The sequence below is a fragment of the Poromitra crassiceps genome (assembly GCF_964638095.1).
Source record: "Poromitra crassiceps genome assembly, chromosome: 13".
Classification (NCBI taxonomy): Eukaryota; Metazoa; Chordata; class Actinopteri; order Beryciformes; family Melamphaidae; genus Poromitra; species Poromitra crassiceps.
Genome location: NC_139644.1, coordinates 46,650,888 through 46,676,205, shown reverse-complemented (window position 1 = coordinate 46,676,205; position 25,318 = coordinate 46,650,888). Strand labels below are relative to the sequence as shown.

Sequence of the window (25,318 nt, the reverse complement as noted above, 5' to 3'; positions counted from 1 at the left end):
TTTACAGTAAGAACATAAAAGGCATCTTATGTAACCTGCCAGCACGTGGTGGAATCAAGTTTGGAATTAATAAGATAGAAGACTGTTTGTGATTTGTTCGGTTTGCAACCAGAGTAAAAAAATATCACAACAGCAGACCTTTTATTCATAAACATGAACAACTTTTATTCAGTGAAACAAATTCAATAAAAATATATTGTCATTAACAATGTGCAGGCACATGGTGAGGAAAAGGGTGGTGGTGGGGACAAATGTTTGAGTGATCAATGCGGAAAACGTCTTATTTCTCCCGCAGAATACGAGGCAGAGGCCCTGGACCCTGCTGGCAGGAATCTGAGCAGGTGGTGGAGGGAGAACAGACCCGGCGAGTCGCCCCGGGTCACGCAGCAGAAGAGAGCCCATCCACATCGAGCGAGGCCAGTCGCCCCAGGTCACGCAGCAGCCTAGTCCGGCCAGAGAGCATGCTGCGGGGGGAGTTGGGTGGACTCAGGCGGAGTGTCTCAGCCCTGAACACCCAACTGACTGTTGTGGAGAGCATGCTGCAGTCGCTCAGAGGCATCGCTGACAACCTGGGGCGACCTCATCAACGCAGGAGAGCGCCTCGTTCCATCAGCTACTGCACCACCACCACCACCACCTCAGCAGCACCACCACCACCACAGCAGCAGCAGCTCCTGGGACGACTCCTCATCTTCCTCCGGCCACACGATCTCCTCTGTCCACCCAACCGACAATGCGCGGACGTCCCCTGGCTTAGACCCTCTCATGGCCAGCCTTTTTGAGCCTTTTGCTTAAAGCCCCAATCAGTAAGATTTTTGACATTTTTTACTGTAATATAAAGAGCTTTTTAGTCACAGGACATGATAGATTGACTTGTAATAGGGAGACCCTCGACTTTATTTATCCCACACCGCCCTCCATTGGCCAGCCCTGGGACTAAGCAAGTTGTCTGCCCCGTCCCGTGGCAAGAAAAAAGAAAAAAGAAAAGGATGCGCGCATGCGCTGTACAGCGGAAGCGCTGTCTTCAGGAAAACAAGGAAGTAACTCGATTCGGATTTGCTACGAAAATGATGTTTTACGGAACTATGGATTATTATTTCATCACGTGGTGAGTACCCGATGTCACAACATGTACATAGAGCTTTCTGGCGCTGTGTTTTGCTGACTTTGAACGGCGATATCGTTATCGATACTATTGGACCCAGAGGGCGCAGTTTCCCCAATAGCAAAACTTGGAAAACTTACTGAATGGGGCTTTAAATGTTATTTGATTTGGTTAATTGTTCTTTTTTTCCACTTGAAATCCTTTCGCTCCGTCTTTCCCTACACTTACGCAGGGCCGTCACCAGGCTACAGATGATGCAGCTCTTCCGCCAGCTGATCCCTCCGCTCTCGTGCTGCCGCTGGGATATTTTGGTTGGTTGGCATGGGCGCGTGTAGCGCAGCATCACGCTGCCTCGAGTCCTGTAGTGTCTCCCGCTTCATGACAAAGAGCCCTCCATGACGCATGGCGATGTTGTGCAACACGCAGCACGCCACGAAGAACGATCCTACCTGCTGAGGGCTGTATTTCAACGCATCAACTCCCGACTTGTCCAAACACCTGAATCGCATTTTCAGCACTCCGATCGTTCTCTCTATGACGGCGCGTGCGCTCGTGTGTTTCCGATTGAACGAAACATCGCGCGCTGTCGTCGGCGTGACATACGGCGTCATCAGCCATGTCTGTAATGGATAGCCACTGTCCCCCAACAGCCACCCGTCCAGGGGAGGATCCCCCTGGAAGACTGCAGGAATGGTAGAGTTGGCTAGTATAACAGAGTCATGCACTGATCCTGGACAATTTGCGGCTACATGTGTTATCTTGGACGTTGCATCACAGATCACCTGGATATTGATGGAGTAGGTGCCTTTACGGTTCTGAAACAGCAGGATATTCTGCGACGGGATGCGTAGTTCCACGTGAGTGCAATCTATGGCACCCAGGACACCAGGGAACCCAAATTTTGTCAGGAACTCCAGCTTAACCCTCTCTTGGCTAGCAGGGGTCATTGGGAATTGGATGTAATCGCTCGCATGTCGGACGAGGCTCGATGTGACTGCATGTAAGGCTGAAGTGAGGGCAGTTTGTGAGACGGTTCCAATGGAGTTCCTCGACCCGCTCGCCAAGAACTGCAGCACAGCGGTGACTTTCACAGCGATGGGCAGAGCGTGGGAACACTTGAGATTGGCTTCCAGATCATCCGCCAGGAGATGACAGATGTCCGTTACGGCCTGGCGGGATAAGTGGAGTTTGGTGCGACACTCGTCTTCGCTGAGGGACAGGTACGTTGTTCTTGGCCGGTACACTCTCAGCTGCCTCTGTCGTGTCTCCATTCTCTGTCCAATCGACAACTCCGTTTGACTGCGAACCAAGAATATGTCAGAAAATTAGGGCTTGGGCGAGACGGTTGAAATCAATATCACGATAATCATAAGGATTTTTCTCCATCAATACATGTCATGTAGGCCCTTTGCAAAATCATGTTAAATAATCAAATTAATGTTCATCATATCAACCGAATGGTAATGTTAGATATGATGTCAAACTAGAAAATGCAACATTTTCAACTGAAAATGTAATTGTGCCTCCTGCCCTCGCCATGCCCTTGCCCTTAGACTTGGGTCGATCCATTATAAATATAGCCCCAATAGTCAATGTGTTGCTAGTTATGTATAATTATTACATTCTCAGTGTAGTTCATCGTTTCATTGGACAATAAAGTTCATTGTTAAACTGTAAAATACCCTGCCTATAAATTATATATCTCAAGTCACATCAAGTCATGTTTGTCAAGTGTTTGATATTTGAAGGATCATCGCAATTTTTTTAAAATATAATGTAATAAGAATATCGGCCGATATATCGATATCGGAATTTTTGTAGTTGTCGAGACTGTGCAGAGGAGTAACCAACAATGGCTCCGGCCGTTGCCTGCTGTCGAGGCTGCTTTACATTTATTACAAGTACCAATTACTTTGAAATCTGAACAGCCCACTGTTTGGAGGACATTTATTCAAAGTTGGGTTTTTTTTTACGTTCGCCTGACTGGAGCAACTAACGTAAGAGTCAGGCCGATATACGTTGGCCTTGGTCTCTAGTGATTGGTTGAAATTGCCCTGGGGGGATCCCGTCATAGAAATATTAATGTAAGCAGAGCGCAATCTCAGACTAGAATGAGTTGACAATTCAGTCTGATATCAGGCTACAAGTAATAGTTTTTTCTCATGTGTGGCCTCTCAACGTGTCATCAAGTCTCCGTTTTGACCAAAACCTTTACTACAGACTGAGCAATTAAATGGTTCCTCGTCTGTGTGGACTCTCATGTCTCTCTCGTCAAGTCTTTTTTTATGACAAAATCTTTTACTACAAACCAAGCAACTAAAGTGCTTCTTCTCAAGAACTTCACTGTTTGTCTGCGAGACTGAACCTGACTGAGGCTTACTAGTTTCCATTCAATTACCATCACTGTCTTCAGTCTCAGGTTTAGAGGAGTCTGAAGTCTTGTCATCACTAGCTGGATCTAAGTACAGTGGACTCGTCTTATAGTGATCACCTTGAGACGGGTCAAATTGATCACTATAAGTTAATGATCATTGTAACCGATTTTTTTCTTTATTTCTCATGCAGATGACCATCTAATTGACATTTGTTGGTGACATGAATACAGTACATATAAAGTAATGAAATGGACAGCTTCGCTATTTACTGAATTTCCAAAATGCATACAGTAAGTTAGCCTAGGCCTCAAGCTGTTTCAAACACAGCGGACTCCTGATTGCTATAAGTGAATTATTCAAACAGCACGTGTAGCGGAATGATTCTGTACCAAGCTGTTTGATCACTATAAGTGGTTGATCACTATAAGTGGATTACACTGTACCTGGCTGGTTCTGCTGCGGTTGGGCTCGGCTGAGGATGACTTAATAATAACAATAGAGGCTCTGCCTCTCTGTTCTCAGCTTGGTTTTGATGAAGCTGTGAGGACTGAGGTTTCTCTTCATCATCTTCACTCCTCACAGGGACAGAGTTGGATGGGAACTCAGTGATATGGGCCTCCGCCGGCTCCTGAAGCTGCTCTCCCTCCTGACTGGTGCAGAGTTCCTTGGGTTCCTCTTTAATGTGTGGGGGCTCTGGGTCCTCCTGGTCCAGACTGGAGCTCCACTGCTGCTGCTCAGGGGGAACCTCTTCTTTACTGACCAACAGCTGCTGGTGGTCTGGAGGTAGAGCTGAAATAGACATATTCACATTAAGGAAAACTACCTAAACGTGGTACCATTATTTCATCATGTTAAAGGGAATATTATCGAGGGGTACCAAAGAGTAGGGCTCTCCCCGAATACCATATTTGGAGCGTCGATAGTTCGGGGAGATAAAATCGATCGTAATCTAAGCTTCTACTACGGTGTCCGCGGGGGGGAAAGAAAGAAAAGCGTAACGTTGTGCGTTCTCGGCTGTGGCGATGATGCTGTGTGGTGGCTCGAATATCACACAGCAGACAACAGCAGTGCTGTGACACACAGCAGACAACACACTACAGCCAAACAGTGGAACCATCAAACATGTATTGATGGAGGCGACTCACATTGGGTTGAAAATATGAGCTCAGTACCGTCCGCGGCAACTTTCTTCTAGGCTAACAAACTCATGACAAAGAGCTACTCATCTGTCCTGATTTTCGTCCGATGTAGCCATCAAAGTAGCATGAGACACAGAGTGCAGCTATATTATTATTTGCCACAAAATCTAAATGTATTCAGGTGGGCTCAACACGGACTTCTCCCTACTCTCTGAGCTCACTAAGCAGAGCTACGTGTGACTGTCACCTCTCCCTACTCTCTGAGCTCACCAAGCAGAGCTACGTGTGACTGTCACCTCTCCCTACTCTCTGAGCTCACCAAGCAGAGCTACGTGTGACTGTCACTGCTGCTACTTCATATTAACATTATAACCTCCCTACTCTCTGAGCTCACCAAGCAGAGCTACGTGTGACTGACCTCTCCCTACTCTCTGAGCTCACCAAGCAGAGCTACGTGTGACTGTCACCTCTCCCTACTCTCTGAGCTTACCAAGCAGAGCTACGTGTGACTGTCACTGCTGCTACTTCATATTAACATTATAACCTCCCTACTCTCTGAGCTCACCAAGCAGAGCTACGTGTGACTGACCTCTCCCTACTCTCTGAGCTCACCAAGCAGAGCTACGTGTGACTGTCACCTCTCCCTACTCTCTGAGCTCACTAAGCAGAGCTACGTGTGACTGTCACCTCTCCCTACTCTCTGAGCTCACCAAGCAGAGCTACGTATGACTGTCACTGCTGCTACTTCATATTAACATTACTCTCCCTACTCTCTGAGCTCACCAAGCAGAGCTACGTGCGACTGTCACTGCTGCTACTTCATATTAATGTTATAACCAAACTAGTTGAATTGAATTCACTTAAACACTTGAAACGTGACTCACACTGGGTTGAAATTAGGAAAGAATGTGTACGTTAGTTTCTCTCTTTCAGGTCCGCAGCTCACCGTCTCTGGCTGCTGCCTGCTGCTGGGTGTTTGGAAGCAAGGTGCGTTTGTTTGTGTGCATGGCCCCTGCCGGTGGTGGGGTGGAGTAAAGTCCTCCGTGTTAGAAACAGTGTTGGCCCGCAGGACTTTTGGAAGATTGCCGAGTAGAACGTCGATTACCATGGCAACGATTGAAGCTTCGAAGAGTTGTTTTTTTTGCGGTCAACCCTACCAAAGCCTGTCAGCTGTAGCTTGCTGCTGATTGGTGCCCTGATCAGCTGTAGCCTGCTGCTGATTGGTGCCCTGAAATATGAATGACAAGATCTCTCGCCCTTGAATCTCAATTACAAATTAAGCTTTTGAGTTCTTAATAGGGATGCACCGATATGAAAATTTTGGCCGATGCCGATAACTGATATTAAGATTGCTGTTATGGCCGATAACCGATATTTACCGATGTCGATATGATCTGTATAAAAACACATTTCTATGATAATAAAATTTTGTACATACTGAAAAACACATGTAAACACTGAATTTGAAAAAGTTACACATTTCTTTATTTCAAAAACATTTGTAAAAGCCCATAAATCATAGATTTACTGCATTATTTCATCTCAATGTGAAGAATTTGGCTGATACCGATAACCGATATTAACATTGCAACATCGGACCGATACCGATATGTTAAAAAATGACTAACATCGGCCGATACCGATATGATTGCCGATATATCGTGCATCCCTAGTTCTTAATAATAAAAGGTACCTGGCTCATTCAAATCTAGAACAATAATTACAATTAAAATGTCATTGGTAAATAGAATGTCTGTGGTCTCACTATAACTATATATAAACATCACTATAGCTATATTTTGGTTCAAACCCAGAGAAGATTTTGGATGCAGAGACAACAAAACATTTTCAATCAATCAACGTAGTTGTAAAAATGAAGAGCGGGTTAATTCAGCTTGCAGATGACAGAAGGCCAGGAAGCCGGCGAAAAGGCCACGGCCTCTATAAGAATGTTGAAAAGCAACATGACATACCGGTCAGGATCAGAGGAGCTATAGGGAAGAGTGGTTTCTCTTCATCATCTTCACTCTTCACAGGGACAGGAGTGAGTGGGAACTCGGTGATCTGAGCCTCCTGCGGCCCTTGAAGCTGCTCTCCCTCCTGACTGGTCCCGACTTCCCCCTGTTCCTCTTTAATGTCTGGGGGCTCTGGGTCATCCTGTCGCTGCTCTCTCTCCTGAGTGGTCAATAGTTCCTCCTCTTCCACTTTAATTTGTGGGGGCTCTGGGTCATCCTGAAGCTGCTCTCTCTCCTGAGTGGTCAATAGTCCCTCCTCTTCCACTTTAATTTGTGGGGGCTCTGGGTGCTCTTGAAGCTGCTCTCCCCCCTGACTGATCCAGAGTTCCTCCTCTTCCACTTTAATGTGTGGGGGCTCTGGGTCCTCCTGACTGGTGCAGTGTTCCTCTTTAATGTGTGGGGGGTCTGGGTCCTCCTGGTGCAGACTGGAGCTCCACTCCTGCTGCTCAGGGGGAGGCTCTTCTTGATTGACCAACAGCTGCTGAAGGTCTGGAGGTAGAGCTGAAATACAGATACACATGCATTAAAGTTGAAACTAGTGAAGTTTGTTAGCCCATAAAACAAAAGTCTTTGAGCAATCTTCAGAGTTCCAAAAATAACAAAGAAAATATCCACAAAATTACTCCATACAGCTTCTTTAGCATAATCCAAGTCTTCCAACCCTATGCAATTGTATGCGAGGAACCGATGACATTTTAGCCATTCAAATCAGGTCTCTCATATTTAGCTTCCGCCAGGGCCGAAAGTGGATTGAAGTCATATACAGGAAGTAAATCCATACAAAAGATATTTGTCACTGAACTGCTGGTGTGTGGGCGTGGCCTCTTTTATCACCGGGCTCCCCTAAACCTGAATCCAGAGTGACATGAACAGGATGTTTGCTAGCTAAACCTGAATCCAGAGAGACATGAACAGGATGTTTGCTAGCTAAACCTGAATCCAGAGAGACAAGAACAGGATGTTTGCTAGTTAAACCTGAATCCAGAGAGACATGAACAGGATGTTTGCTAGCTAAACCTGAATCCAGAGAGACATGAACAGGATGTTTGCTAGTTAAACATGAATCCAGAGAGACATGAACAGGATGTTTGCTAGTTAAACCTGAATCCAGAGAGACATGAACAGGATGTTTGCTAGTTAAACCTGAATCCAGAGAGACATGAACAGGATGTTTGCTAGCTAAACATGAATCCAGAGTGACATGAACAGGATGTTTGCTAGTTAAACATGAATCCAGAGAGACATGAACAGGATGTTTGCTAGTTAAACATGAATCCAGAGAGACATGAACAGGATGTTTGCTAGCTAAACCTGAATCCAGAGTGACATGAACAGGATGTTTGCTAGCTAAACATGAATCCAGAGAGACATGAACAGGATGTTTGCTAGCTAAACCTGAATCCAGAGTGACATGAACAGGATGTTTGCTAGCTAAACCTGAATCCAGAGAGACATGAACAGGATGTTTGCTAGCTAAACCTGAATCCAGAGTGACATGAACAGGATGTTTGCTAGCTAAACCTGAATCCAGAGTGACATGAACAGGATGTTTGCTAGCTAAACATGAATCCAGAGAGACATGAACAGGATGTTTGCTAGTTAAACATGAATCCAGAGAGACATGAACAGGATGTTTGCTAGCTAAACCTGAATCCAGAGAGACATGAACAGGATGTTTGCTAGTTAAACATGAATCCAGAGTGACATGAACAGGATGTTTGCTAGCTAAACCTGAATCCAGAGTGACATGAACAGGATGTTTGCTATCTAAACATGAATCCAGAGTGACACGAACAGGATGTTTGCTAGTTAAACCTGAATCCAGAGAGACATGAACAGGATGTTTGCTAGTTAAACCTGAATCCAGAGAGACATGAACAGGATGTTTGCTAGCTAAACCTGAATCCAGAGAGACATGAACAGGATGTTTGCTAGCTAAACCTGAATCCAGAGAGACATGAACAGGATGTTTGCTAGTTAAACATGAATCCAGAGAGACATGAACAGGATGTTTGCTAGTTAAACCTGAATCCAGAGAGACATGAACAGGATGTTTGCTAGCTAAACCTGAATCCAGAGAGACATGAACAGGATGTTTGCTAGCTAAACCTGAATCCAGAGAGACATGAACAGGATGTTTGCTAGTTAAACATGAATCCAGAGAGACATGAACAGGATGTTTGCTAGTTAAACATGAATCCAGAGTGACATGAACATGATGTTTGCTAGTTAAACATGAATCCAGAGTGACATGAACAGGATGTTTGCTAGTTAAACATGAATCCAGAGAGACATGAACAGGATGTTTGCTAGCTAAACATGAATCCAGAGTGACATGAACAGGATGTTTGCTAGCTAAACCTGAATCCAGAGAGACATGAACAGGATGTTTGCTAGTTAAACATGAATCCAGAGTGACATGAACAGGATGTTTGCTAGTTAAACATGAATCCAGAGTGACATGAACAGGATGTTTGCTAGTTAAACATGAATCCAGAGTGACATGAACAGGATGTTTGCTAGTTAAACATGAATCCAGAGAGACATGAACAGGATGTTTGCTAGTTAAACATGAATCCAGAGTGACATGAACAGGATGTTTGCTAGTTAAACATGAATCCAGAGTGACATGAACAGGATGTTTGCTAGTTAAACATGAATCCAGAGTGACATGAACAGGATGTTTGCTAGTTAAACATGAATCCAGAGAGACATGAACAGGATGTTTGCTAGTTAAACATGAATCCAGAGTGACATGAACAGGATGTTTGCTAGTTAAACATGAATCCAGAGACATGAACAGGATGTTTGCTAGCTAAACCTGAATCCAGAGACATGAACAGGATGTTTGCTAGCTAAACATGAATCCAGAGTGACATGAACAGGATGTTTGCTAGTTAAACATGAATCCAGAGTGACATGAACAGGATGTTTGCTAGCTAAACCTGAATCCAGAGAGACATGAACAGGATGTTTGCTAGCTAAACATGAATCCAGAGAGACATGAACAGGATGTTTGCTAGTTAAACATGAATCCAGAGTGACATGAACAGGATGTTTGCTAGCTAAACATGAATCCAGAGTGACATGAACAGGATGTTTGCTAGTTAAACATGAATCCAGAGTGACATGAACAGGATGTTTGCTAGCTAAACCTGAATCCAGAGAGACATGAACAGGATGTTTGCTAGCTAAACCTGAATCCAGAGAGACATGAACAGGATGTTTGCTAGCTAAACATGAATCCAGAGAGACATGAACATGATGTTTGCTAGCTAAACATGAATCCAGAGAGACATGAACAGGATGTTTGCTAGTTAAACCTGAATCCAGAGTGACATGAACAGGATGTTTGCTAGCTAAACCTGAATCCAGAGACATGAACAGGATGTTTGCTAGCTAAACCTGAATCCAGAGACATGAACAGGATGTTTGCTAGCTAAACCTGAATCCAGAGAGACATGAACAGGATGTTTGCTAGCTAAACCTGAATCCAGAGTGACATGAACAGGATGTTTGCTAGCTAAACATGAATCCAGAGAGACATGAACAGGATGTTTGCTAGCTAAACCTGAATCCAGAGTGACATGAACAGGATGTTTGCTAGCTAAACCTGAATCCAGAGTGACATGAACAGGATGTTTGCTAGCTAAACATGAATCCAGAGAGACATGAACAGGATGTTTGCTAGCTAAACCTGAATCCAGAGTGACATGAACAGGATGTTTGCTAGCTAAACCTGAATCCAGAGAGACATGAACAGGATGTTTGCTAGCTAAACATGAATCCAGAGAGACATGAACAGGATGTTTGCTAGCTAAACATGAATCCAGAGAGACATGAACAGGATGTTTGCTAGCTAAACATGAATCCAGAGAGACATGAACAGGATGTTTGCTAGCTAAACCTGAATCCAGAGAGACATGAACAGGATGTTTGCTAGCTAAACCTGAATCCAGAGTGACATGAACAGGATGTTTGCTAGCTAAACATGAATCCAGAGAGACATGAACAGGATGTTTGCTAGCTAAACCTGAATCCAGAGTGACATGAACAGGATGTTTGCTAGCTAAACCTGAATCCAGAGAGACATGAACAGGATGTTTGCTAGCTAAACATGAATCCAGAGAGACATGAACAGGATGTTTGCTAGCTAAACATGAATCCAGAGAGACATGAACAGGATGTTTGCTAGCTAAACATGAATCCAGAGAGACATGAACAGGATGTTTGCTAGCTAAACCTGAATCCAGAGAGACATGAACAGGATGTTTGCTAGCTAAACCTGAATCCAGAGTGACATGAACAGGATGTTTGCTAGCTAAACATGAATCCAGAGAGACATGAACAGGATGTTTGCTAGCTAAACATGAATCCAGAGTGACATGAACAGGATGTTTGCTAGCTAAACCTGAATCCAGAGAGACATGAACAGGATGTTTGCTAGTTAAACATGAATCCAGAGTGACATGAACAGGATGTTTGCTAGTTAAACATGAATCCAGAGTGACATGAACAGGATGTTTGCTAGTTAAACATGAATCCAGAGTGACATGAACAGGATGTTTGCTAGTTAAACATGAATCCAGAGAGACATGAACAGGATGTTTGCTAGTTAAACATGAATCCAGAGTGACATGAACAGGATGTTTGCTAGTTAAACATGAATCCAGAGTGACATGAACAGGATGTTTGCTAGTTAAACATGAATCCAGAGTGACATGAACAGGATGTTTGCTAGTTAAACATGAATCCAGAGAGACATGAACAGGATGTTTGCTAGTTAAACATGAATCCAGAGTGACATGAACAGGATGTTTGCTAGTTAAACATGAATCCAGAGACATGAACAGGATGTTTGCTAGCTAAACCTGAATCCAGAGACATGAACAGGATGTTTGCTAGCTAAACATGAATCCAGAGTGACATGAACAGGATGTTTGCTAGTTAAACATGAATCCAGAGTGACATGAACAGGATGTTTGCTAGCTAAACCTGAATCCAGAGAGACATGAACAGGATGTTTGCTAGCTAAACATGAATCCAGAGAGACATGAACAGGATGTTTGCGAGTTAAACATGAATCCAGAGTGACATGAACAGGATGTTTGCTAGCTAAACATGAATCCAGAGTGACATGAACAGGATGTTTGCTAGTTAAACATGAATCCAGAGTGACATGAACAGGATGTTTGCTAGCTAAACCTGAATCCAGAGAGACATGAACAGGATGTTTGCTAGCTAAACCTGAATCCAGAGAGACATGAACAGGATGTTTGCTAGCTAAACATGAATCCAGAGAGACATGAACATGATGTTTGCTAGCTAAACATGAATCCAGAGAGACATGAACAGGATGTTTGCTAGTTAAACCTGAATCCAGAGTGACATGAACAGGATGTTTGCTAGCTAAACCTGAATCCAGAGACATGAACAGGATGTTTGCTAGCTAAACCTGAATCCAGAGACATGAACAGGATGTTTGCTAGCTAAACCTGAATCCAGAGAGACATGAACAGGATGTTTGCTAGCTAAACCTGAATCCAGAGTGACATGAACAGGATGTTTGCTAGCTAAACATGAATCCAGAGAGACATGAACAGGATGTTTGCTAGCTAAACCTGAATCCAGAGTGACATGAACAGGATGTTTGCTAGCTAAACCTGAATCCAGAGTGACATGAACAGGATGTTTGCTAGCTAAACATGAATCCAGAGAGACATGAACAGGATGTTTGCTAGCTAAACCTGAATCCAGAGTGACATGAACAGGATGTTTGCTAGCTAAACCTGAATCCAGAGAGACATGAACAGGATGTTTGCTAGCTAAACATGAATCCAGAGAGACATGAACAGGATGTTTGCTAGCTAAACATGAATCCAGAGAGACATGAACAGGATGTTTGCTAGCTAAACATGAATCCAGAGAGACATGAACAGGATGTTTGCTAGCTAAACCTGAATCCAGAGAGACATGAACAGGATGTTTGCTAGCTAAACCTGAATCCAGAGTGACATGAACAGGATGTTTGCTAGCTAAACATGAATCCAGAGAGACATGAACAGGATGTTTGCTAGCTAAACCTGAATCCAGAGTGACATGAACAGGATGTTTGCTAGCTAAACCTGAATCCAGAGAGACATGAACAGGATGTTTGCTAGCTAAACATGAATCCAGAGAGACATGAACAGGATGTTTGCTAGCTAAACATGAATCCAGAGAGACATGAACAGGATGTTTGCTAGCTAAACATGAATCCAGAGAGACATGAACAGGATGTTTGCTAGCTAAACCTGAATCCAGAGAGACATGAACAGGATGTTTGCTAGCTAAACCTGAATCCAGAGTGACATGAACAGGATGTTTGCTAGCTAAACATGAATCCAGAGAGACATGAACAGGATGTTTGCTAGCTAAACCTGAATCCAGAGTGACATGAACAGGATGTTTGCTAGCTAAACATGAATCCAGAGAGACATGAACAGGATGTTTGCTAGCTAAACCTGAATCCAGAGTGACATGAACAGGATGTTTGCTAGCTAAACCTGAATCCAGAGTGATATGAACAGGATGTTTGGTAGCTAAACCTGAATCCAGAGTGACATGAACAGGATGTTTGCTAGCTAAACATGAATCCAGAGAGACATGAACAGGATGTTTGGTAGCTAAACCTGAATCCAGAGTGACATGAACAGGATGTTTGCTAGCTAAACCTGAATCCAGAGTGATATGAACAGGATGTTTGGTAGCTAAACCTGAATCCAGAGTGACATGAACAGGATGTTTGCTAGCTAAACATGAATCCAGAGTGACATGAACAGGATGTTTGCTAGCTAAACCTGAATCCAGAGTGATATGAACAGGATGTTTGCTAGTTAAACATGAATCCAGAGAGACATGAACAGGATGTTTGCTAGTTAAACATGAATCCAGAGAGACATGAACAGGATGTTTGCTAGTTAAACATGAATCCAGAGTGACATGAACAGGATGTTTGCTAGCTAAACCTGAATCCAGAGTGACATGAACAGGATGTTTGCTAGCTAAACCTGAATCCAGAGTGACATGAACAGGATGTTTGCTAGCTAAACCTGAATCCAGAGTGACATGAACAGGATGTTTGCTAGCTAAACATGAATCCAGAGTGACATGAACAGGATGTTTGCTAGCTAAACCTGAATCCAGAGTGATATGAACAGGATGTTTGCTAGCTAAACCTGAATCCAGAGAGACATGAACAGGATGTTTGCTAGTTAAACCTGAATCCAGAGAGACATGAACAGGATGTTTGCTAGCTAAACCTGAATCCAGAGTGACATGAACAGGATGTTTGCTAGCTAAACCTGAATCCAGAGAGACATGAACAGGATGTTTGCTAGCTAAACCTGAATCCAGAGTGACATGAACAGGATGTTTGGTAGCTAAACATGAATCCAGAGAGACATGAACAGGATGTTTGCTAGCTAAACCTGAATCCAGAGAGACATGAACAGGATGTTTGCTAGCTAAACCTGAATCCAGAGAGACATGAACAGGATGTTTGCTAGTTAAACATGAATCCAGAGACATGAACAGGATGTTTGCTAGCTAAACCTGAATCCAGAGACATGAACAGGATGTTTGCTAGCTAAACATGAATCCAGAGTGACATGAACAGGATGTTTGCTAGTTAAACATGAATCCAGAGTGACATGAACAGGATGTTTGCTAGCTAAACCTGAATCCAGAGAGACATGAACAGGATGTTTGCTAGCTAAACATGAATCCAGAGAGACATGAACAGGATGTTTGCGAGTTAAACATGAATCCAGAGTGACATGAACAGGATGTTTGCTAGCTAAACATGAATCCAGAGTGACATGAACAGGATGTTTGCTAGTTAAACATGAATCCAGAGTGACATGAACAGGATGTTTGCTAGCTAAACCTGAATCCAGAGAGACATGAACAGGATGTTTGCTAGCTAAACCTGAATCCAGAGAGACATGAACAGGATGTTTGCTAGCTAAACATGAATCCAGAGAGACATGAACATGATGTTTGCTAGCTAAACATGAATCCAGAGAGACATGAACAGGATGTTTGCTAGTTAAACCTGAATCCAGAGTGACATGAACAGGATGTTTGCTAGCTAAACCTGAATCCAGAGACATGAACAGGATGTTTGCTAGCTAAACCTGAATCCAGAGACATGAACAGGATGTTTGCTAGCTAAACCTGAATCCAGAGAGACATGAACAGGATGTTTGCTAGCTAAACCTGAATCCAGAGTGACATGAACAGGATGTTTGCTAGCTAAACATGAATCCAGAGAGACATGAACAGGATGTTTGCTAGCTAAACCTGAATCCAGAGTGACATGAACAGGATGTTTGCTAGCTAAACCTGAATCCAGAGTGACATGAACAGGATGTTTGCTAGCTAAACATGAATCCAGAGAGACATGAACAGGATGTTTGCTAGCTAAACCTGAATCCAGAGTGACATGAACAGGATGTTTGCTAGCTAAACCTGAATCCAGAGAGACATGAACAGGATGTTTGCTAGCTAAACATGAATCCAGAGAGACATGAACAGGATGTTTGCTAGCTAAACATGAATCCAGAGAGACATGAACAGGATGTTTGCTAGCTAAACATGAATCCAGAGAGACATGAACAGGATGTTTGCTAGCTAAACCTGAATCCAGAGAGACATGAACAGGATGTTTGCTAGCTAAACCTGAATCCAGAGTGACATGAACAGGATGTTTGCTAGCTAAACATGAATCCAGAGAGACATGAACAGGATGTTTGCTAGCTAAACCTGAATCCAGAGTGACATGAACAGGATGTTTGCTAGCTAAACCTGAATCCAGAGAGACATGAACAGGATGTTTGCTAGCTAAACATGAATCCAGAGAGACATGAACAGGATGTTTGCTAGCTAAACATGAATCCAGAGAGACATGAACAGGATGTTTGCTAGCTAAACATGAATCCAGAGAGACATGAACAGGATGTTTGCTAGCTAAACCTGAATCCAGAGAGACATGAACAGGATGTTTGCTAGCTAAACCTGAATCCAGAGTGACATGAACAGGATGTTTGCTAGCTAAACATGAATCCAGAGAGACATGAACAGGATGTTTGCTAGCTAAACCTGAATCCAGAGTGACATGAACAGGATGTTTGCTAGCTAAACATGAATCCAGAGAGACATGAACAGGATGTTTGCTAGCTAAACCTGAATCCAGAGTGACATGAACAGGATGTTTGCTAGCTAAACCTGAATCCAGAGTGATATGAACAGGATGTTTGGTAGCTAAACCTGAATCCAGAGTGACATGAACAGGATGTTTGCTAGCTAAACATGAATCCAGAGAGACATGAACAGGATGTTTGGTAGCTAAACCTGAATCCAGAGTGACATGAACAGGATGTTTGCTAGCTAAACCTGAATCCAGAGTGATATGAACAGGATGTTTGGTAGCTAAACCTGAATCCAGAGTGACATGAACAGGATGTTTGCTAGCTAAACATGAATCCAGAGTGACATGAACAGGATGTTTGCTAGCTAAACCTGAATCCAGAGTGATATGAACAGGATGTTTGCTAGTTAAACATGAATCCAGAGAGACATGAACAGGATGTTTGCTAGTTAAACATGAATCCAGAGAGACATGAACAGGATGTTTGCTAGTTAAACATGAATCCAGAGTGACATGAACAGGATGTTTGCTAGCTAAACCTGAATCCAGAGTGACATGAACAGGATGTTTGCTAGCTAAACCTGAATCCAGAGTGACATGAACAGGATGTTTGCTAGCTAAACCTGAATCCAGAGTGACATGAACAGGATGTTTGCTAGCTAAACATGAATCCAGAGTGACATGAACAGGATGTTTGCTAGCTAAACCTGAATCCAGAGTGATATGAACAGGATGTTTGCTAGCTAAACCTGAATCCAGAGAGACATGAACAGGATGTTTGCTAGTTAAACCTGAATCCAGAGAGACATGAACAGGATGTTTGCTAGCTAAACCTGAATCCAGAGTGACATGAACAGGATGTTTGCTAGCTAAACCTGAATCCAGAGAGACATGAACAGGATGTTTGCTAGCTAAACCTGAATCCAGAGTGACATGAACAGGATGTTTGGTAGCTAAACATGAATCCAGAGAGACATGAACAGGATGTTTGCTAGCTAAACCTGAATCCAGAGAGACATGAACAGGATGTTTGCTAGCTAAACCTGAATCCAGAGAGACATGAACAGGATGTTTGCTAGTTAAACCTGAATCCAGAGAGACATGAACAGGATGTTTGCTAGCTAAACCTGAATCCAGAGTGATATGAACAGGATGTTTGCTAGCTAAACATGAATCCAGAGTGACATGAACAGGATGTTTGCTAGCTAAACCTGAATCCAGAGTGACATGAACAGGATGTTTGCTAGTTAAACCTGAATCCAGAGAGACATGAACAGGATGTTTGCTAGTTAAACATGAATCCAGAGAGACATGAACAGGATGTTTGCTAGCTAAACCTGAATCCAGAGAGACATGAACAGGATGTTTGCTAGTTAAACCTGAATCCAGAGAGACATGAACAGGATGTTTGCTAGCTAAACATGAATCCAGAGTGACATGAACAGGATGTTTGCTAGCTAAACCTGAATCCAGAGAGACATGAACAGGATGTTTGCTAGCTAAACCTGAATCCAGAGAGACATGAACAGGATGTTTGCTAGCTAAACCTGAATCCAGAGTGACATGAACAGGATGTTTGCTAGCTAAACCTGAATCCAGAGTGACATGAACAGGATGTTTGCTAGCTAAACCTGAATCCAGAGAGACATGAACAGGATGTTTGCTAGCTAAACCTGAATCCAGAGAGACATGAACAGGATGTTTGCTAGCTAAACCTGAATCCAGAGTGACATGAACACGATGTTTGCTAGCTAAACCTGAATCCAGAGAGACATGAACAGGATGTTTGCTAGCTAAACCTGAATCCAGAGTGACATGAACAGGATGTTTGCTAGCTAAACATGAATCCAGAGAGACATGAACAGGATGTTTGCTAGCTAAACATGAATCCAGAGAGACATGAACAGGATGTTTGCTAGCTAAACATGAATCCAGAGACATGAACAGGATGTTTGCTAGCTAAACCTGAATCCAGAGTGACATGAACAGGATGTTTGCTAGCTAAACATGAATCCAGAGAGACATAAACAGGATGTTTGCTAGCTAAACCTGAATCCAGAGTGACATGAACAGGATGTTTGCTAGTTAAACCTGAATCCAGAGAGACATAAACAGGATGTTTGCTAGCTAAACCTGAATCCAGAGTGACATGAACAGGATGTTTGCTAGCTAAACCTGAATCCAGAGTGACATGAACAGGATGTTTGCTAGTTAAACCTGAATCCAGAGTGACATGAACAGGATGTTTGCTAGTTAAACCTGAATCCAGAGTGACATGAACAGGATGTTTGCTAGCTAAACCTGAATCCAGAGTGACATGAACAGGATGTTTGCTAGTTAAACCTGAATCCAGAGAGACATGAACAGGATGTTTGCTAGCTAAACATGAATCCAGAGTGACATGAACAGGATGTTTGCTAGTTAAACCTGAATCCAGAGAGACATGAACAGGATGTTTGCTAGCTAAACATGAATCCAGAGAGACATGAACAGGATGTTTGCTAGCTAAACATGAATCCAGAGTGACATGTACAGGATGTTTGCTAGCTAAACATGAATCCAGAGTGACATGAACAGGATGTTTGCTAGCTAAACCTGAATCCAGAGTGACATGAACAGGATGTTTGCTAGCTAAACATGAATCCAGAGTGACATGAACAGGATGTTTGCTAGCTAAACCTGAATCCAGAGAGACATGAACAGGATGTTTGCTAGCTAAACATGAATCCAGAGTGACATGAACAGGATGTTTGCTAGCTAAACCTGAATCCAGAGTGACATGAACAGGATGTTTGCTAGCTAAACCTGAATCCAGAGAGACATGAACAGGATGTTTGCTAGCTAAACATGAATCCAGAGTGACACGAACAGGATGTTTGCTAGCTAAACCTGAATCCAGAGTGACATGAACAGGATGTTTGCTAGTTAAACATGAATCCAGAGGGACATGAACAGGATGTTTGCTAGTTAAACATGAATCCAGAGAGACATGAACAGGATGTTTGCTAGCTAAACCTGAATCCAGAGTGACATGAACAGGATGTTTGGTAGCTAAACCTGAATCCAGAGAGACATGAACAGGATGTTTGCTAGCTAAACCTGAATCCAGATAGACATGAACAGGATGTTTGCTAGCTAAACCTGAATCCAGAGAAACATGAACAGGATGTTTGCTAGCTAAACCTGAATCCAGAGAGACATGAACAGGATGTTTGCTAGCTAAACCTGAATCCAGAGTGACATGAACAGGATGTTTGCTAGCTAAACCTGAATCCAGAGTGACATGAACAGGATGTTTGCTAGCTAAACCTGAATCCAGAGACACATGAACAGGATGTTTGCTAGCTAAACCTGAATCCAGAGTGACATGAACAGGATGTTTGCTAGCTAAACCTGAATCCAGAGAGACATGAACAGGATGTTTGCTAGCTAAACCTGAATCCAGAGAGACATGAACAGGATGTTTGCTAGCTAAACCTGAATCCAGAGTGACATGAACAGGATGTTTGCTAGTTAAACATGAATCCAGAGTGACATGAACAGGATGTTTGCTAGCTAAACCTGAATCCAGAGTGACATGAACAGGATGTTTGCTAGCTAAACCTGAATCCAGAGAGACATGAACAGGATGTTTGCTAGCTAAACCTGAATCCAGAGTGACATGAACAGGATGTTTGGTAGCTAAACCTGAATCCAGAGAGACATGAACAGGATGTTTGCTAGCTAAACCTGAATCCAGAGAGACATGAACAGGATGTTTGCTAGCTAAACCTGAATCCAGAGTGACATGAACAGGATGTTTGCTAGCTAAACCTGAATCCAGAGTGACATGAACAGGATGTTTGCTAGCTAAACCTGAATCCAGAGAGACATGAACAGGATGTTTGCTAGCTAAACCTGAATCCAGAGTGACATGAACAGGATGTTTGCTAGTTAAACATGAATCCAGAGTGACATGAACAGGATGTTTGCTAGTTAAACATGAATCCAGAGTGACATGAACAGGATGTTTGCTAGCTAAACCTGAATCCAGAGAGACATGAACAGGATGTTTGCTAGTTAAACATGAATCCAGAGTGACATGAACAGGATGTTTGCTAGCTAAACCTGAATCCAGAGAGACATGAACAGGATGTTTGCTAGCTAAACATGAATCCAGAGAGACATGAACAGGATGTTTGCTAGCTAAACATGAATCCAGAGTGACATGAACAGGATGTTTGCTAGCTAAACCTGAATCCAGAGTGACATGAACAGGATGTTTGCTAGCTAAACATGAATCCAGAGAGACATGAACAGGATGTTTGCTAGTTAAACATGAATCCAGAGTGACATGAACAGGATGTTTGCTAGTTAAACATGAATCCAGAGACATGAACAGGATGTTTGCTAGTTAAACATGAATCCAGAGAGACATGAACAGGATGTTTGCTAGCTAAACCTGAATCCAGAGTGACATGAACAGGATGTTTGCTAGTTAAACATGAATCCAGAGTGACATGAACAGGATGTTTGCTAGCTAAACCTGAATCCAGAGTGACATGAACAGGATGTTTGCTAGTTAAACATGAATCCAGAGTGACATGAACAGGATGTTTGCTAGTTAAACATGAATCCAGAGAGACATGAACAGGATGTTTGCTAGCTAAACCTGAATCCAGAGTGACATGAACAGGATGTTTGCTAGCTAAACATGAATCCAGAGACATGAACAGGATGTTTGGTAGCTAAACATGAATCCAGTGACATGAACAGGATGTTTGCTAGTTAAACATGAATCCAGAGTGACATGAACAGGATGTTTGCTAGCTAAACATGAATCCAGAGTGACATGAACAGGATGTTTGCTAGCTAAACATGAATCCAGAGTGACATGAACAGGATGTTTGCTAGCTAAACCTGAATCCAGAGTGACATGAACAGGATGTTTGCTAGCTAAACATGAATCCAGAGAGACATGAACAGGATGTTTGCTAGCTAAACATGAATCCAGAGAGACATGAACAGGATGTTTGCTAGTTAAACATGAATCCAGAGTGACATGAACAGGATGTTTGCTAGCTAAACCTGAATCCAGAGAGACATGAACAGGATGTTTGCTAGCTAAACATGAATCCAGAGAGACATGAACAGGATGTTTGCTAGCTAAACATGAATCCAGAGAGACATGAACAGGATGTTTGCTAGCTAAACCTGAATCCAGAGTGACATGAACAGGATGTTTGCTAGCTAAACCTGAATCCAGAGTGACATGAACAGGATGTTTGCTAGTTAAACATGAATCCAGAGTGACATGAACAGGATGTTTGCTATCTAAACCTGAATCCAGAGTGACATGAACAGGATGTTTGCTAGTTAAACATGAATCCAGAGAGACATGAACAGGATGTTTGCTAGTTAAACATGAATCCAGAGAGACATGAACAGGATGTTTGCTAGCTAAACATGAATCCAGAGAGACATGAACAGGATGTTTGCTAGCTAAACATGAATCCAGAGAGACATGAACAGGATGTTTGCTATCTAAACATGAATCCAGAGAGACATGAACAGGATGTTTGCTAGTTAAACATGAATCCAGAGTGACATGAACAGGATGTTTGCTAGCTAAACCTGAATCCAGAGTGACATGAACAGGATGTTTGCTAGCTAAACATGAATCCAGAGTGACATGAACAGGATGTTTGCTAGCTAAACCTGAATCCAGAGAGACATGAACAGGATGTTTGCTAGCTAAACATGAATCCAGAGTGACATGAACAGGATGTTTGCTAGCTAAACCTGAATCCAGAGAGACATGAACAGGATGTTTGCTAGCTAAACCTGAATCCAGAGTGACATGAACAGGATGTTTGCTAGCTAAACCTGAATCCAGAGTGACATGAACAGGATGTTTGCTAGCTAAACATGAATCCAGAGTGACATGAACAGGATGTTTGCTAGTTAAACATGAATCCAGAGCGACATGAACAGGATGTTTGCTAGTTAAACATGAATCCAGAGACATGAACAGGATGTTTGCTAGTTAAACATGAATCCAGAGACATGAACAGGATGTTTGCTAGTTAAACATGAATCCAGAGAGACATGAACAGGATGTTTGCTAGTTAAACATGAATCCAGAGAGACATGAACAGGATGTTTGCTAGTTAAACATGAATCCAGAGAGACATGAACAGGATGTTTGCTAGCTAAACATGAATCCAGAGACATGAACAGGATGTTTGCTATCTAGGTCATCTACATGTACTGATCACTTCTTCACTAATGCTGCTGAAAAATGCTCAAATGTCATTTGTGTTGCTGTGGGTCTTAGTGAACACAACTTAATTGTTAATTGCACTGACTTGGAAAGCAAAGGTGCCCAAAAGTGGGTAGAAGATTATTAATAAACAAATGTATAATGCTTTTTCAGAGGAGAAGTTCATAGTGGACTTAAAATGTCACGAAAAGTCACGTGCCCGTTGAGCTCTATTTGCGGATTTGGCCCCGGTGTGAATGTCCACTAAGATGAAATATTTGCCGCAAATGTGAGCTACTTGTTAGCCACTGACTGCTCCTTTTGAAGGAAAATATACTTCCATACTCATCTTTCCTAACAGCTAAGCTAGCCAACAGTCACGTCGCTCTTTAGGGGGTAACGGTCAGGTTTTTGGCGTTATTACAACCGACTACACAACATGTGACAGACGTGACGGCTAAACGACCAACAATGGCAACAGCCGCTTTCCAGCACAAGACACAACTGAGAGCACATGGTCACCCTCATGAGGGAAAAATAATCCCCCTTTTCATTCCAGTGCCAGTCGATCTAGCTCCAGGCTGGTCTGCTCTACGTCTTGTATGAGACGCCACGAGGCAAACAAACAAATATTAATAATTAAAATTTAAAAAGATTTTCATGAGTGCTTGTGTTGTGTAGAGAAAACACCAGATTATGTTGAAAATCAAGCGTTTTTCAAGAAGTATATTTGAATTCAAGCCTATTCCTAACCTTGAAAACATACCAGTTAAAATTAAGTTTTTTCAAAAAATGTCAAGACTTTGTACAAACCATGTCGCTCAGACTCAGATGCTGTCTCAGTGTCACTGCTTTCCATGCTGGTGAAAAGGACGGCGTCAGGGGCGATCAAACGGAGTTGTCGGATGTCTTCATCTGTGATGACTAGAGGAAGGAAATAAGTCAAGCTTAATTTATACTTATTAGAAAGTGTCGCTCAGCACATGGTCGCAGACGAAAAAGAAAGTGCCGCTCATATTGCTGCATTTATGCTTCTCTCCTCGGCTCAACGGTCACGTGGCGCTATAGACAGAGGGAGGCAGAGAACTAGTGCAGACAGCCAAGAGAGGGAATGCTGTCAGGGAACCCACGTCGGAGGCAAGATGTCCCACAAGCACACAACTCACCTCCTCTCTCTCTGGGAAGTTTGTCACGGTGTTCTTTGTGATTTTCACGAAGTCATACATCAAGGACATGCTGATCAAAACAGCGGGGACACGTTCATTCATTTCATTTCAGTGAAAACCAAAACAAGGAAGTCAATCGCGTGCCGTCTATATAGCCAATCACACTTGCGTGACACTATGTGACGTAGTCAGCGACACTAGACATTTCACCAGGTAGCAGACACTGCTCGCCGACACTTGAAAGTGTCGACTCAAGTCCTCATTTCTGTCGGCGACGGTTTCAAAAGTGTCGACAGACAAAGCATAAATTGGGCTTAAGGGATAATCAACGGGTAGGTGTGCGTGAAATGATTTGAACGCATGACGTGGAGCTTGTGTCTGGAGTGTTGTCCTCTTGCTCACGTCACTGTCACACGTCTGTCTTATGAAGCTGTTCTGTAAATTTAAGCTGTTCTGAAATTGTTTGTCTCTGCTTTGTTGAACCGTAATTGACTCTGCTTTTATTACTGCCCCTGTCTGTGTCCAGCTTATGTTGCTACGTGTTTTACTTTGACTGTGATTGATTGACTGCATGTCTGTGTTTTGCACCACAATGCACCATTTTGGCTTAACGAGGTAACTTCAGGTTTATTAACCCTGGGTTTGCCGTGAGATCACATTGGCAACTTATGCTGCATGGCTACCTGCCCCTGGGCAGGTTAAGTTCAGAGGATAAGATTAAAAAAAAAAACATGAAAGACCCATATTCTGACCAATCAGCTCTCTGGAAACAGCGATTCACCATTCATATAGGAAAAATAGATTGCATTCAAATGAAAATCACAAAAAAAAACTACATTAAATGGCTCTGTTCAATTAATCGAGGACTGAAGCCTTGCACTTGTAAATAATTAAATTAAGCCTACTTACCACTTTGGAATGTTTTTTATATTTATTCATTTTTATTTGCTCCCAAGTAACTACATTTGACCCTGCCGATTGCAGCTGAACGCTGCGTGGAGAAATATCACTAAATGACCTGCGTAAAAAGGTTACTAAACGTCTCCAAAGCGCACCAGGGTGCCATGTCCGCAACGGAGCTGAGGCTGATATTGTCATATACGCCAGAATAGCCTACATCTAAGCAATTGAATGGGATAGCCTACACACAGATGTAATTCATATGTAGGCTACTCTTGCGCTTTGCACGCATGCACACGCGTGTGCACACACACACACACACACACACACACAGTCCTAAAGCTCACCGGGAATTGCTCTCTCCTTGTGGTGCCTCCGCTCACGAGCCTTCTGCTGGTGTTTCATCATGAACTTCATGCTGGCAAGCCTCATGCCACACAGCATGGACTGCATCCCGGGACTGTCCTCTGCACGCACACACACACACACACACACACACATACACACACACACACACACACACACAGTCAGTACACAGGCTGCACACTTCCCCATCTTTCTCACATCAGCTTTTTTCAAAGAACAGGACTGTACTTCTGTCCTACATTTGGAACTATAAGGACCACATCATTTTGAAAATGCACTTGCAAAAACCAAAATCTGAGGGAGGACTGGCCTTACCAGTATTTAGGGACTACTACTGGGCTGCCAATGTTACGGCTCTGATGTACTGGCAGCATGGGACTCCCAGTAACTTAACTTTCCCGTGGCCCCTCTGAGGCTGAAAATGGAGGCCAGCTCAATTGTCAACTCTTTCTTGCCAGCCATGCTATTTGCTAAGTTAGAGAAACCTGGGACTATAGGAAATGTAAATATAAGTTTTGTCATGAAAATGTTTAAACCAAGTTAGGAGTGTTTTGAGTCTAACAGATGTTTCTGTCCACCCGCCACTTTGTTTCAATCACTCTTTTTTGGCTCCGTGGTCAGATAGAAACTATCATGCCTGGAGTGAGAAGGGGCTAGTTTCCATCAAAGACCTATACATAGATGGTAATTTATGCATCCTTTGATCTACTGAAGAGGAAGTTTGAATTGCCCGACACGAACTGGCTCCGATTTATGCAAACCAGAAATTATGTTTGATCCCAGATTTGCACCTTTGACGCGCTCCCAAATGAACATGCTTT

The 25,318-nt window shown here is 42.9% G+C and overlaps 1 protein-coding gene across 2 annotated transcripts in view; it reads right to left on the bottom strand.

The window, feature by feature from the left end:
* Positions 1-209: 209 nt before the first annotated feature.
* LOC310787421 (uncharacterized protein) overlaps positions 210-25,318 on the bottom strand; it is a 39,233-nt gene continuing 14,124 nt past the window's right edge. For both annotated transcript variants that reach the window (XM_083648832.1, XM_083648833.1), the window contains exons 8-12: positions 24,479-24,598; positions 22,879-22,989; positions 6,593-7,135; positions 3,924-4,269; positions 210-2,404 (exon numbers count right to left, since the gene is read on the bottom strand). In XM_083648832.1, coding sequence (XP_083504958.1) covers positions 1,351-2,404; positions 3,924-4,269; positions 6,593-7,135; positions 22,879-22,989; positions 24,479-24,598 — 2,174 coding nt within the window. In that variant the 3' untranslated portion in view covers positions 210-1,350. The remainder of the gene's footprint in view (positions 2,405-3,923; positions 4,270-6,592; positions 7,136-22,878; positions 22,990-24,478; positions 24,599-25,318) is intronic.